At 37.4% G+C, this 14,434-nt stretch overlaps 1 protein-coding gene across 1 annotated transcript in view; it reads left to right on the forward strand.

Moving 5' to 3' along the window:
- DSCAM (DS cell adhesion molecule) overlaps positions 1-14,434 on the forward strand; it is a gene marked incomplete at both ends in the record, with an annotated part of 475,592 nt that overhangs the window by 72,905 nt on the left and 388,253 nt on the right. Inside the window, 2 exons of the mRNA XM_084306215.1 lie at positions 381-698; positions 5,937-6,083. Of these exons, the coding sequence (XP_084162341.1) occupies positions 381-698; positions 5,937-6,083 (465 nt within the window). The remainder of the gene's footprint in view (positions 1-380; positions 699-5,936; positions 6,084-14,434) is intronic.

Raw genomic sequence — 14,434 nt, forward strand, 5'->3', positions numbered from 1 at the left:
AGGCAGGAATTTGATATTAGAAATTTCATGGAATCAGATAACTACTAGATTTTTACTGGTGTTACAAAAAATGCTACATCAGCAAATGCAAAAATGATCAGATTTATTTCAGTTCACAGTACAAAGTAGGAGTTTCTCCATTTCATCGTTGTATCCAAACCGTTTATTGGGTTTAATTCAGTGTTATTTTCTCCTAAAATGAGAAAGGTTTTATTACAGTTTGCATTAGGATCCAAATATTTTGTTTAACCTCCCTAACATCATAAAAGTTTACATTTGATGTTGTGACAAATAACAGTCAAGTTGTTTTGTGTAGCTGAAATTTACTAGATTTTCAAAGTCTTTTTTTTTTTTTTTTTCCCCTTTCTTTTGTCTTGCAGTTTTCAGTGAAGATCTACACGCCAGTCTATATTTTGTCAATGCATCTCTGCAAGAGGTAGTGTTTGCTAGCACCACAGGGACATTGGTACCCTGTCCAGCAGCAGGGATCCCCCCTGTGACGCTCAGATGGTATCTAGCAACGGGCGAGGAGATCTACGATGTCCCAGGGATCCGCCACGTCCACCCCAATGGCACTCTCCAAATTTTCCCCTTCCCTCCTTCAAGCTTTAATAACTTAATCCATGATAACACTTACTATTGCACAGCTGAAAATCCTTCAGGGAAAATCAGAAGTCAGGATGTTCACATTAAGGCCGGTAAGTACAGTCTTTTATGTGGCTCAAATGGGATCAAGGTGGGAGGAAATTTGGGTGTTTCAGGCAGTGAGTAGCCAGTAGTCTTGCATCAAAGGAGATGGGCCAAAATGGTAACCTTTGAAACTCTCAGAATATTAAGTGAGATAGTGTATTCTTCTATCTTCAAGATTTGATTTTATTTTGATGGTGAAAAGTTAGTTTTCCAAAGATAATAATCAGTTGAGCTTCTGGACAAGTATATGGAAAAATGAACCAATAATGAAGTAATTAATCAGACCATGCTTACTCATTAAAAAGCTGTGAGAGAGAAGGAATTGGTATTGGTAGGATTTTGTATAATATTTGGAAAAAAAGTGAAATGCTTGCCTAATCACATCCCTTCTTGGTGTGTGCAGACTGGGTCAAACAGTAGAGAATTAAAGAGGGATCAAAATCAGACTTTTTGTTACAATGCATAAATAGATGCATACTTTTTGAAGGTTTTGTGTACCCACTTCAGCTAATTAAAATATTCAAAGAAACAAAAAAAAAAAGCTAGTCTGGAAGCTGACCTTTGCCTAATGCAAATTTTCATAGAATTTTTGTTGGTGGTGGTGGTGGAGCTGTGATAGTCTTTTCTTAGAAAAGAAGTATCTTTTATTTGGAAATATGCCTTCACAGGATTTATGTAGGGAAAACCGCGAACAGTTACCAAGTAGACTTTGACTTCTTGTTTGTAAGTAAGAGATTTTTTTCTGCTCTTCTTAAAAATAAACTACTATTCAGAGATTAGTAGTTTATAGTCAATTAGAAGGCGAGCTTGGTTCTGGTTTTTTGTTTGTTTGTTTTTGTTTGTTTGTTTGTTTTTGAATTTCTGTATTTTGTTTAATGAATTTTTGGACATGATATCTGTCAGACTTATATTTAGGAAGAACATAATGTTGGTTGTCCTTTGTGGATTTGTTAATACATCCCAGTTTTGTACTTTTGGGGCATTGTTTCCAATTTTTCTATTTTTTCAGATAAACTAATGAGATGTTATAAAGAATGCTAAAACTCACAACTTTGTTAGGTAAGGCTCCGAACTAATACTTATTTAGTTATGAAAGCATAGGATTTAGATGACAGAATGTGGCTGTGTCCATTGCTCAGCATTGACCCATTTATCCATGGAATTCCAAAAGAAGTCTCCCTGTCCTGCTTTAGAGGAAAAACCTCCCAAATGGAAGCAGGGTATGAAAAAAGACTTTGCAATAGGTACAATAAACTAACAACTGTTTTTAGGCCAAGTCAGAAATGCCTTTTTTTTTTTTTTTTTAACACCCTTTCCTCTCCTTTTTAGCCTCTTACCTCTTGGTCCATTATTTATATAGATAATCTGAAGCTTGGATAGTAAGTTATACAAGTCTCCTTTCTTCCTATGGACCACTGTTGTGTGCCAGAGCTGTTGTTGCGCCTGACAGGAGACAGTATCTATTGTCTTGGAGACTTTAATAATCTCCAGAGAAAGGAATATACAGTTTTGAGAAAGTCTCCTATGTGTAACAGTAAATGTATTTTATGTTCAGATGGTAAACCCTGTGGAGCTCAAAGATGAAATGATAAACTTCATTTGTTTTTGTATTACTTTCAGTCACATTTCTGTTCAAATGGTAGTAGAGATAAACATTCTTACTTCCTGATGATTATGGTGTTTTTGCATATGATGCACCCCACTCCTTCCCCTCTCCCCAAACCAAATGAAACAGAAAATCAAAAAAAAACACTCTAAAGAGATAAACCCATAGCTAAAAAAAGACAGACTTAGCTCTCTTCCAGACCAGTCTGACAACGGAATAAAGGCGTTTACCTCCCTTTCACCTTCAAGCTTTTCCGTGCAATAATGGCAGGGACCTATTTATTTATTTATTTATTTTAGAAAAGACTGAAGTTTTCGTATATATTCATGTCTCTGGGAATTGGGATTTTCAAAACAATCAGCAAAACATCCATGGGAACTGGCAAACTATTATCTGGAAATAACTGAGGAGCCTCTGAAATCCCAGTAATGTAAATTTCTCAAACAAAGAAGTGAATAATAAACCTCTTTCCAGTTTTTGTGCCCTACAGGTGGTTTCTGTGTTTGCTTATGGAAATATCAACTGGTCAGTCAGCTTTAAAATAATACGGGAGATTTTCAAAATGGCCAGAAGTTTTGGGAAACAAACAAACAAAAAAAAAACAAAAACAAAACAAAACACATCTTTAGCAGTGTGTTAGGATATTGCTGTTAAAAATAATAATAATAAAAAAATAAAAATAAATAAAAAAGCAACACTTGCCTGTAAATGATGGAGTGTGAGCATTAGTCAAAAGTCAGCCTCATATATATGACCTATGTTCTCTGGAACACTCCCTCCAGTGTAGAAAAAGACTGGGGGGACTGCTTCATTACAGGGCAACCACCGTTGTAAATTCATTGCATTAAAGGTACTTATAATATTATCAGTTCAGCAACTGTGTCTTTATCAAAGGTGTGTTTATAATAGGGTTAATAAAAATATCTTTTTGATTAAAAAGAAATTGTTGACTTTTTTTTGAGTAGTCTATCTTATCACAGAAGATGGATTTATCTTGATTTTTTTTTTAAAAAAAAAAACAAACAATATTTAATTTATCATTAAATTTATTCACTTTTGGCTACAGTTCCTAACTGCTATATTGCTACAGTCTTGTTTAGGGTTGAGGTAGGGATGGAGAATTCTGGTCTTCCTTCTCACAGTGGTGGCACTAAACCTAAAAACTTGCTACTGTTTGCATTTGTGAAAAATACAGTTACACTTCAGTACACTGTTTGTTTGTTTTCTTTAAAGACACTGAGTAGAAGTGACCTTTAAAAATTCCTATGCTCCTGATGTATTGAAATACATGCACAAAAGCACTTACTGGCTCTTAAGTCTAGATTGTAATTGGTAGAGCTCAGTGTATGTTTGCAGGCAGGGTATATGGGCAAGAAGGGCCACTGGTCAGCATTGCTGACTTAGTTACATTGCTGCACTGGGATTGTTCTTGGCAATAACTTTTACCTTCAGACACGTACATGCCTCAGACACATCGTTTTACAATGCATTCACCCCTATTTTCATTGAAACTCTCACTTCACCACTACCTCAAGATACATAATTACATGTATGTTGGCTGCAGTGATTTATTTTCTTGCACCTTCACCTTATGATACTGTGGAGGTGCTACAGTACTGCTTGTCCTTCTTGTCTTACCCACTCACTACTACTTGCAGTATATAACATGTTTCTTCTCTGCTCTATCTTCTCCTCTGTTAACTGTTACTTGAAGGCTTTTTACCCCTCCTTCTTCATTGCATTGTTTCAGTGTCAGTTTTCCTTCTTTCCATTCTTTTACTCAGTGAAACTTCATCTCATCCCAGCAATACTAGTTTGGTGTTAAGAATTTGTCATGTTCTTTTTTTTCTCTTTGGCTAATTATTTAATTCTTCCATTTTCCAGTCAAATCACATCCTGGATCTCAGTGCTCTCAACTTTGCTATTTGAAACAACTCCCTAACACAGTTTCTGTTTTCTTATCACTGGCTTATTTCTTTCACTGCTGGTCAACTGAATGCATTTCTTACCTTACCCGCTATCATTTCTCCGTGTCTCAGAAACACTTTGCTTTTTCTCTGGCTGTCATTTTGTGGTAGTTTTACTCAAGGGGGAAGCTGAGCTCCACCACAACCACACTCTCACTCCCCTTCCTTGAAGGGAAAGGGGGAGAAAATATGATGCAAAGAGCTCAACATTTGAGATAAGGACAGGGAGATCACTCAACAATTATTGTGACAGGCAAAACAGACTCAGCATAGGGAGATACAGTAAGATTTATTGCCTATTAATAACGACCAACAGAAGTGAGAAACAAAGGGAAGAAACCAAAAACACCTTCCCCCCATCCACTCTCTTCCACCTCCTCCCTCTGAGTGACACAGGAGAATAGGGGCTGCAATCAGTTTTACAGCACTTTATCTCCACTGCTCCTTCTCAGCCACTCTTTTCCCCTGCTACAATGATGGGGTCCCTCCCACGGGATGCTGTCCTTCCCCAACTGAGCCTGTGGGGACTGCCCACGGGCAGCAGCTCTTCAAGCACTGTTTCCACACGGCTCCATCCCACGGGGTCCATCCATCCCCCAGGAGCAAACTGCCCCAGCACGGGTCCCCCATGGGCAGCAGCTCCCCCCAGGCCCCCTGCTCCTGCGTGGGCTCCTCTCCATGGGCTGCAGCTCCAGCCCAGGGCCTGCTCCTGTGGGGGCTCTCCATGGGCCGCAGCCTCCTCCAGGCCACATCCACCTGCTCCACGGGGGGCTCCTCCACAGGCTGCAGCGTGGAGATCTGTTCATGTGGGACCCATGGGCTGCAGGGGGACAGCCTGCTCCACCAGGGGCCTCTCCGCAGGCTGCAGGGGAAATGCTGCTCTAGCATCTGAAGTGCTTCCTGTCACTGACCTTGGGGTCTGCAGGGCTGCTTCTCACTCCTCACTCTCCCAGCTGCTGTTGTGCCAATTTTTTTTTTTTTTTTTAATCTCCCCCTTCCAATCCCCCCCCCGCACACGCACACTTAAATATGCTCTCACAGAGGCGCAAACAACAATGCTTATATGCTTGGCTCTGGCCAGTGGCAGGCCCATTACCTGACATGGGGCAGCTTCTGGGTTGTTCTCACAGAAAGCACCCCTGCCGCCCCCTGCTACCAAAACCTTGTCACATAAACCCACTACATGCTTGCATCGATTTTCTCTTTCAGTTTTTCAAAATCCTCGATGACACTGTCCTTCTCTTCTACACATTGGATGCCTTATTCACCCACAGTAGTTGTATGTAATTTATACCTTTTGATAGAGCAGAAAAAAATTTGTGATGGAAAAGGTGGCATGAGAAACAAGACAAGCAGCTGAAGACTTAACTGCCTATATAAATATGCAGTTCTTGCAAAATTCTTTCTCTTTGCTCCCAGGATGACATAGGGAAGGAACACAAAAACATGGTGAAGTGCAAATTTGGAGTAAATGCAAAGATCTGGCCTCTTTTTTTTTTTTTTTTTTTTTTAATTATTTTGCAGTCAGCCTCGCAATGTAATTTAATCAGATTAAAAAAAAAAAAAGTCACACCTGAATAACATTCCTGGGGGAACTTTGTGATTCTAACCTAAGAATTAGGAGGTATGTGTGATTATGATTTCTTTAACGAAACATGTACTTCTGTTTTCAGTTTTACGGGAACCCTATACAGTCCGTGTGGAGGACCAGAAAGCCATGAGAGGCAATGTAGCAGTGTTCAAGTGCATTATCCCCTCCTCTGTGGAGGCATACATCACTGTTGTCTCATGGGAGAAAGACACAGTCTCGCTTGTCTCAGGTAGGCTTTTATGGCTTTCTTTGCCACTTGGCAATGGCAGCTGTGGTTGCTGTTTTTTTTTTTTGTTTTGTTTTGTTTTGTTTTGTTTGTTTGTTTGTTTTTCCAAAAATGCCTAATGTTTGCTTTGAATCAATTATAGCTGAATGGTGTGTCATCTTTGCAGTAACATATTTCACATTAGCGCTGCTGCATCCTTATGACTGTGTGTGACATGAAGGTTTTAGACAGCCCTACTTGTTCTAGCATGCTTGAGGGGGAAATAACATGTTTTTTGTTTTATGCCAGACATAAAATTAGCTTCCTGGTACTGTAGCAATAGGTTTATGTTTTAACTTTGATAAGGAACCCCCACTACATGCCAAATAAATTTGAGTGTCATAAAATGTGTTTAGTTGTAATTGTTTTTCAGTAGTAATGTTGATTAAAGAAATTCTGAGTTTAAGTTTATGTTTAAATGTGGTATGTAATTGGTAGTCATACTTTCATAATATTTTTATCTAAAGTATTTTCATAGGTAACACTGGAGTCTTAGGCACATTGCAAACTGGGCTGTAAGCCAAACACATTGAAGTGAAAAAAACTATTCTAAAAGTTATATGTATTAATCTATTTACTGCCAATTTGTGGTATTGCTTAGGAAGTACAGGGACTTCAAGCAGGGAATATCCAGCATTTTAAAGCATAAACATTTTAAGAAATTCATAAGAGACTATATATATACATTAAACATATTTTTAGTATGGTACGTATCTAAATTATATATTACACACAGTGCTTCTGTAGGTATACATACAAATGATTTACATGTACAGGCATTTGAAATATATTGTTCCAGGGTAGTGCAGAACAGGAAAAATAGTTTAAGTTAAATGTTGCTACAGAGGATGTTTAAGAGTGTGTTTGTGTTTATGATCGTATAATGTGGGGAAATGTTTTTTCACTTCTCAGCAAATTAATAATCTTTCATTTCTGACAAATGTGACATTGATGGAAATATTTATGTTTTTATATGACTCATGTTGTAGATTTTATTTCTCTCGGTAGTTTATTGATTTCTTACATAAGCATTTTTTGGTTGTTTTTTAATATTCTAAATAGCTCTCTAAAGATTTGATAGCTATTTAAGTGCAAGATAATTCATGATCAGTTATCCTATATTACTGCCATGTTGTTTAAGCTTGGTAAATCTACATTGTTACGTTCCTGGATTTTGGTCTGGCATATTATTTTTGTCACTGGGCAGCAGACACAAACGTGTCTCCACAGACAGGTTTTTAAAATCTGAACTGTAGAACTCACTAGTGGAACAACTCAACCAATGTAGTAAGGTTGTAGTGAACGTAATAATGAGCTTTCTATTATTCTGCTTATAAAAATACAGAACTATGGTTAAGGTTATCTAATCCAACAGTGGGTGGATGCGTCTCCTTGGCTTCATCTTAAAATAGGCTAATAGATGGTTCATATACATCTGTCCATAAGAGAATTGGTTGACAGAAAGAATATGTATACCTACATAGTTAACTACTTTAAGATTTTTTAAAATTCATTCATTTTATATTACAAAAAAACATTAATATTTTTTCTTCAGGAATAAGGACTAGGACATACAGGTCTCTGTAACCCCTTCTTTAGGGAAGAAAGTGTGACATTTCTGCAGACCATCATGACTGCTTTGTTAAGATAATTTCATCCTAGTTAGTCTATCTTGATTTTATCCTTCAGACTTCTGGGGGATAAAAGTGCATAACAACGTTTAACCACAGAGACTGCCATGGTTCTTGTTGACTAGGGTACAATCACTAAGAAACTATTACGGTTTTCAATACTTAAAAACAGTTTCTAATTATCTCACTATCCCTTACTTTGACAGTTAGAAACCTAAAATATCTGTTTAATATATTGGATCATATCACATAAAAGATTTAGCTTCAGAGATGAAATCCCAGGTTAGATTACAGGTTGATGCTATCTGTTGTGCAAGGGCAAAAGTGAGACAGGAAAATGTTGCTCCAGTTTAACCAAAATGATTGTAAGATTTGTTTGTTTACCACTTACAGTCTTTAAATGCAACTTAATAGTGACAGCATTTAAAAACCAGAGCCCATGTGTTTTATATATAAAATATATATATATATATATATATATATATATATATATATATATATATTTAAATTGCATTGAGTTTTGCTCGTAATCAATTTTGCAATAATCTGGCCATGAACTCAAATGGTGGATATTGATCAAGCATGTCTTCTTGGAATGTCAGTGCTGATGAATAAGATGCAAGATGTAACACAGCTATTGAGCCATTTTCCACTAATGATCAGTATTCTGAGGAAATTTATATGCTTACTTATACAATTATTATCAACATGTTTTTTGTTTGTTTTTGATTGTTGGTTTTTTGTTTCCCAAGACAACAACAACAAAAAAAAGTGGTGAGGCTTCTTATGTGAGTGGTTTAACAGACAAACTTTTCTTCTGGAAGGTCTTAGTCCCAGTACAATTCTTCCCAGTATAATTTAGAATAAAATTATATTTTATTTTTATAGAATTATATATAATGATAAAATTATATTTTATTATTATATCATATTTGTATAAAATATTTCATATACCTGAATATCTGTAGCACCATTCTGACTGCTAGGGTAGAAAAATTTGTGGGAAAGATACTTTTGAACCAGAATTTTTTCTTTCAGCTGTTATTTACTGTTTTAGATATCATTCCTCTTCCTATGCAAATTGAGTATTTTAAAGGAAAAAAATGAAAGTGATCTTTACTGTTAAAAAGATCTAACTTTTGCAAAGAACATTTTTAGATGAATATTCTTTGATTAAGACTTTTTTTTTCTTTCTTCCCGTCCTGTTGCAGAACTGGACATATGGGTATATCTGCTTTTGTTCTGTAATTCTTAGTTATCAGAAGAGAGCACAGTGAAGTCCACAGTAGTCAAAATATGTAATAAATATCTGGGTAAAAGCATCTTCTGTTTCCTGGTAGTCATGCCTCCAGGTTACTGTAAAGTAATTGGGCGTTGAAACTTACTAAGACGTATTGCTACAGCATTTCCAAGGAGTGATCGGATAGGTCAGGCTCCTTGTTCAATAAAAGGTGCCTACTTCTGAAGCTAGTAATAGTGAATTCCATGAATTTTCTGTGCAAAAGAACAGCTGTGGACTAAAAAGTTTTGCATCTGCCAGAGAAATGGCTAGATAGTTGAGGTTTTGATCCTACCTTTTGTCTTTCAATATGACAGTAAATCTGAGGCTAAAAAGCTTTTTCAGATGAATCTATTCTGGGAAAAAAAAATGCTAAACCTCAACTCCCAACAATACACAGAAATATTTTCATACAAGAAAGATACATTTTGAATAATATTTGTTAGATGAAATATTTAGCCATTTCTGCTAAACACAGCTGTATTGCATGCTCTCACGATAGACACAGATAAGAACAGCAACAGGCCTTTGCAGTTATAAGTCCACTACAAATGCATGAAATATATCTAATTTTCCCATCTGTGTCTCCTAGAAAAAGGAATCAAACATTCCAGTGGTGTGTGTAGTGCCCAGCAATCTCTAAAATGCTGGCAAAATAGAAGGACCAACAGCAATTTTGAGAAGTCTTTGTGAACGTGCAAAGTGCATGTTGTCACTGTACAAAGCTCTGCAGCTGTATCTTCAGGATCTTTTTTCAGGAAGATGCTTCTTGTCTGAAGAGTTGTATATTGTCAGTTGAGTTGAAACTGAGTCTGAAATTCACATGAATTATAAATAGTGTAATGATGTGCAGTTTTCTGCCTTGTGTTTGCATCAGTCACCAGCTCTTATGCATTTTCATTAGATGACACTAAACATAAAAGCTTAAATAATCCTCTAATGTTGTATGACTGATAACTGCATACAGCTTGCTTAAAGGTCATGTTTCCTTTCCTTCTCATTGCTCTCCTTCACAAACCATTCCCACAGAAAGAGACTTTTGGAACCTGTTTTGTGTTGACCTTGTAACCATTGAAAACAGCATAGGCCCTGCAGGACCAAAGAATGCAATGAAGTACATTTTTGCAGGCTACAGCTGTAAAAAAGAGGAATGATAGCGTAGAAATGTGTCATGGGTGCAGACTGTGCTCCTGCTGCTGTTGAGCAACTGCGAGGCAGTTGGGAGACTATGGCTTGGCTTGTATTTGTTCTTCACACACAAAATAGTGAAGCTGGACTAGAGAGGAAGGCAAAGACATAGTAACTGCTGATTCTGCTCTGTCTGGGTGAAAACAAAGAGCAGAGTCCGTTCATGTGTTAATTAGCCCTGGAGAGAGCAAAGGATGGGTGTGGTTGTAGGGGAAAGAAGGCAGAAAAGGATTATTAAAAATAAAGGTCAGTAGAAAGGATCAACAAAGAGACAGAAAAGAGAAGAATGAAGAACAGATGGAAACGAAGAGAAAGGCTGAAGATTAAATTTTGGTCAGTGACTACATACTGTATTTTCTTTATGAATGCTATCCTGGTGCTGATAACTATGAGGCATTTTCCAAGTATCTGAATACCTTAGTGCCATGAGCAGGATCATGAATAGGTTCATGCCCTGACCTTTCTGAATTCCTATTTTCCTGTCTAATGACATACCTTGCAAGAATCTGTCCAATATACATAGAATGCAACTGCTTTAAAAAGGCAGAAGAGAGACAGATAATAACAACTGTGCACAATGACATATTTAAATTTGTCCAGAAAGAATAGCAGCTCGAACGAAAGGTGTGTAAGCATGAATGGAACACAGCTCCCCGAAGGACTTTGACTGACATGCAGATGACAGCCGATGAGCCTTTCAGACAGCACACTTTACTTGGGCCAGAAATTAGACACAGTGGACCACAGTTTGAGAAGTGTCACTGATGTACAATGACCTACATTTGATGTAATGAATTGCATTATTTATTTACATGCCATTCCTCAAGTCTTGTCTTTAAAAGGCTCAGAGGCTGTTGGATCTCTTTCTGCACAGAGGGCTTTTCTGAACTGCTGCGGTTGACAGCAAGCAGTCAATGTTTGCCAGTAGTTATCACGTGGCGGCATCTGAAATGCAGCACTGCAGTTTTTGTTTGTGCTGGGGTTTGGAGATTACAACACTGATTCTGTTTACATAGAGTGATCACTTTTTTTTTTTTTTTTTTTTTTTTTTCCCCAGACATGAGGTTTGTACGTAGAGGGGAAAAAGAAATCTCTTTTTATAAAGAGTGGTCCTGTGTGCAGAGACCCGTGCTCAGAATTAGATTATTGCTGATGATCACACTGGTTAAGTCCAGCCATTTGATTGAGGCTGTGTCTAGTAGAGATGAGATGTGATCTTTCTTGTTTTGGTTTGATGTCAGGGCTTAAACATGGTTGCCAAACAACAAGCACTCAGCAGACACTCAGTGTATGCCACAGACTGCTCTTAGATGCAAGCTTTTTTCTCGGTCCAGGTGCAGTTGGCTGAAGTGTGATATTTTACACTTTGGCAATGTATATAAAACAAAAAAAGTTATGAGTGTAAACTACCTTCTATCAGAAAGATGGGATTTAAACCTGCTATTCAAAATTGTGATAGGGCAGAAAATAAAGCAGTCAGACTCCTATATCTACTGAACTTCCTTGACTCCCTGGAAAGATAATGTGTGTAGTTTTCAGCAATGCTCAGGTCAGACTGTAGTTTTGCTTTTGCAGTACTGTGTTTTTTAAGCTTCTTGAAGAGGTGTAAAGTGCACATGCCCATCCCTAAAGACAGTATGCAGCTTCCTCACTTTCTCTTTCAACAAAGCTGTTTTCCTATGGGACTTTGGAAAAAGTCATTTGCTACATTATTTAAGAAATGTCTCGTTACCTTCATTTTTTCCTAAGAGCACCATTCTTTTAAGATTAGACTATTTCAGAATCCTAGAAAGTGGAGACAGTAAAAACTTAGCACTTCCTGGTTGTACAAACATTTTAATGCTTTGCTTTGACTCACTGTAAACCAGGATTGTAACAGAACAAGGCAATGTACCTCAGCTCTTCATTGGAGGACCTTTCTTCTGGCTACTCTGCAGCATACGGTCCATTGTTTCCTGAGACATTACACTGGAGTATTTTGATTAGATTAGTCATTCTAAAATTAGAGCAGAGGGATAAATAAGATTGGATGCAAGGGGTTTCATGGCTTTGTAGATGTTCAGAGTGGCTTGGAGGGTTGAAGACGGACAGCATCTGGCTCGCATGTCATAGGCTTGTATTTTGATAGCACAGAAGATAGGTGATAAGACTGTAGGCAAAGGAGTTTGCATTTAACTGGCACAGGAAGCATACATGTGAAATTGAATTGTTAATATCACAGACACTATTGTTGTCCTCAGAGAAGGAACTTGCGGATCTTCTTTGGCATGACTGGATATTGTGGCTGCTCTGAGGGTGGGTATTTGTGAGAGACAGGGGAGAAAACAGTACCTCAGTGTGGTATCTTATTGCCTAAAGTGCTGAAAGCTGAAATTTGTTTTGTCTCACTCCAGCCAGCATATTTAATACTAGTAGGCTTTGCAATTAGTAATAATACTACTGGCGTTTCAGTAACAAAATGTGTCTAGGGGACAAGTATGTTGTAATCTTTTTTTTCCTCTGTTTTGGATGGCCCTCTACTTCCATCAGTTGGAGGTATCCTTTCCTTCTATTCACTTTAAAAACAAATAAAAAAATAAAATACATCCAACACCCCCTCAATCCTCTTTCTTTATTTTTTCTCAACCATCTATTTTTTTTTCTGTGCTTACTCAATTAAGAAGCATGAAATCTTGATTGGATTCAGGCCCCCTTCAGAATTACATCTTGTGCTCTTGTGAATTAATTGAAAAGAGAGGGAGAGAGGGAGGTTGTAACTCTGCTTTCTTTGTTAGGGCTTCAAATATTTGATATGGTTTATTGATACATATTTCTCTCTCTCTTTCCATCTCCATGAGTGTGTGTAAGTGTATACACCCACATATATAGATACCTATCATGGATCTCTACAGGCCTAAGAGTCTGTTGGACCACACAAAACATTATTTCATGTGATGCCTCAACTGTTCTGTTTTACCACCTTGTTATTGATGTTGCAGGTCATGAAGAGGTTTCTTTCAGCATGGTTGAATTCAGTGGCACAGTTAGTTTCTCACTGGAAATATCTGTCTTATGATCTTCCCTCCAAATGTTCTTGAAGTTTCATTCATTTTCATGGGGTGAATCCCATTTTATCATCTGGCCAGACCTTTCTGGCCTCAGTTCCTGAAATATTAATTCTCTTTGGGGTTTTTCTAAAACCTCTAAATAAATATGGGCTGCACTTTAATTAATGTGGTGTTTACCAAATCTTTATTAAAGGTGAAATCAGAGCAGACCGACTGCTAATCTTCATAGGGGTTCACTCAATTTTCCATTTTGCCTTTGTTCTTTGTTCACAACTCTTAAAGCAGGTTTTGGTTTATACAATTTTCCTGAATATTTGAACCAATATATGTATCGACTTGTTATGATATACAGGATATTTTTTTTTTGGTGATATTTAGACAACAAGACCTAGTACTATCAAACTGCACACCAATGGGCAAGGAACAGTAATATATGTGGATGATATATATGCTTATATATATGCTTTTTATTTTATTTAGTAGTGGTCATAGCATTGTTTTCTTCTTTATAATCTGCTTTGCTAGTAGCTTGTGATCTTGTCACCTTGAATGGTAACAGATGAATAGACGACCAAATTAAGTGCTGTACGCTGGGGTTTCCCAACAAAATCCTATCTAACCTGAGCAAACAGCCAATGAGCTCTGACAGTTTTGCTGTGAGGGGACAAAATCGATGCATGAGATTCATTTTAATGAGTGCATGCCTTACTGCCCAGGACGCATTGTACCATACAGCTTTCACCTACGTATGTGGTTTAGTTGCACTCTGAGAGGGGTAAAATGTCAAAACCACCACCAGCCATGATATTGATCTGTATTATTGTTGTTTTTAATGCATCAAGGAGACTCCTAACAAGTGACATCTGTAAGAAACAAAAAGACACGCTTGTACTAGCTAACTGATTTCCAGCAAAATATCGTTGTACAGCACAATGTTTTCACTGTGGATAAGCCTGCGAATTTTTAGAACTATAGATAGTCATACAGATGCTCATTTGGTTTGTCTTCCCCAATGAGAGCAAATTTATATCTGAAAGGTTCATTAGAAGAATGAATCATTAGAAAAAAATGAAGTGCCTGTGGGGTAGATCTTTGACATCAGCATCCCATCTCTGCTGTTTCACCTGGGTTGCTAAATTGTAGAGGCATATTTTAATACCAGTATGTATG

This window comes from Netta rufina (assembly GCF_964035555.1).
Source record: "Netta rufina genome assembly, chromosome: 1".
NCBI classification, from domain to species: domain Eukaryota; kingdom Metazoa; phylum Chordata; class Aves; order Anseriformes; family Anatidae; genus Netta; species Netta rufina.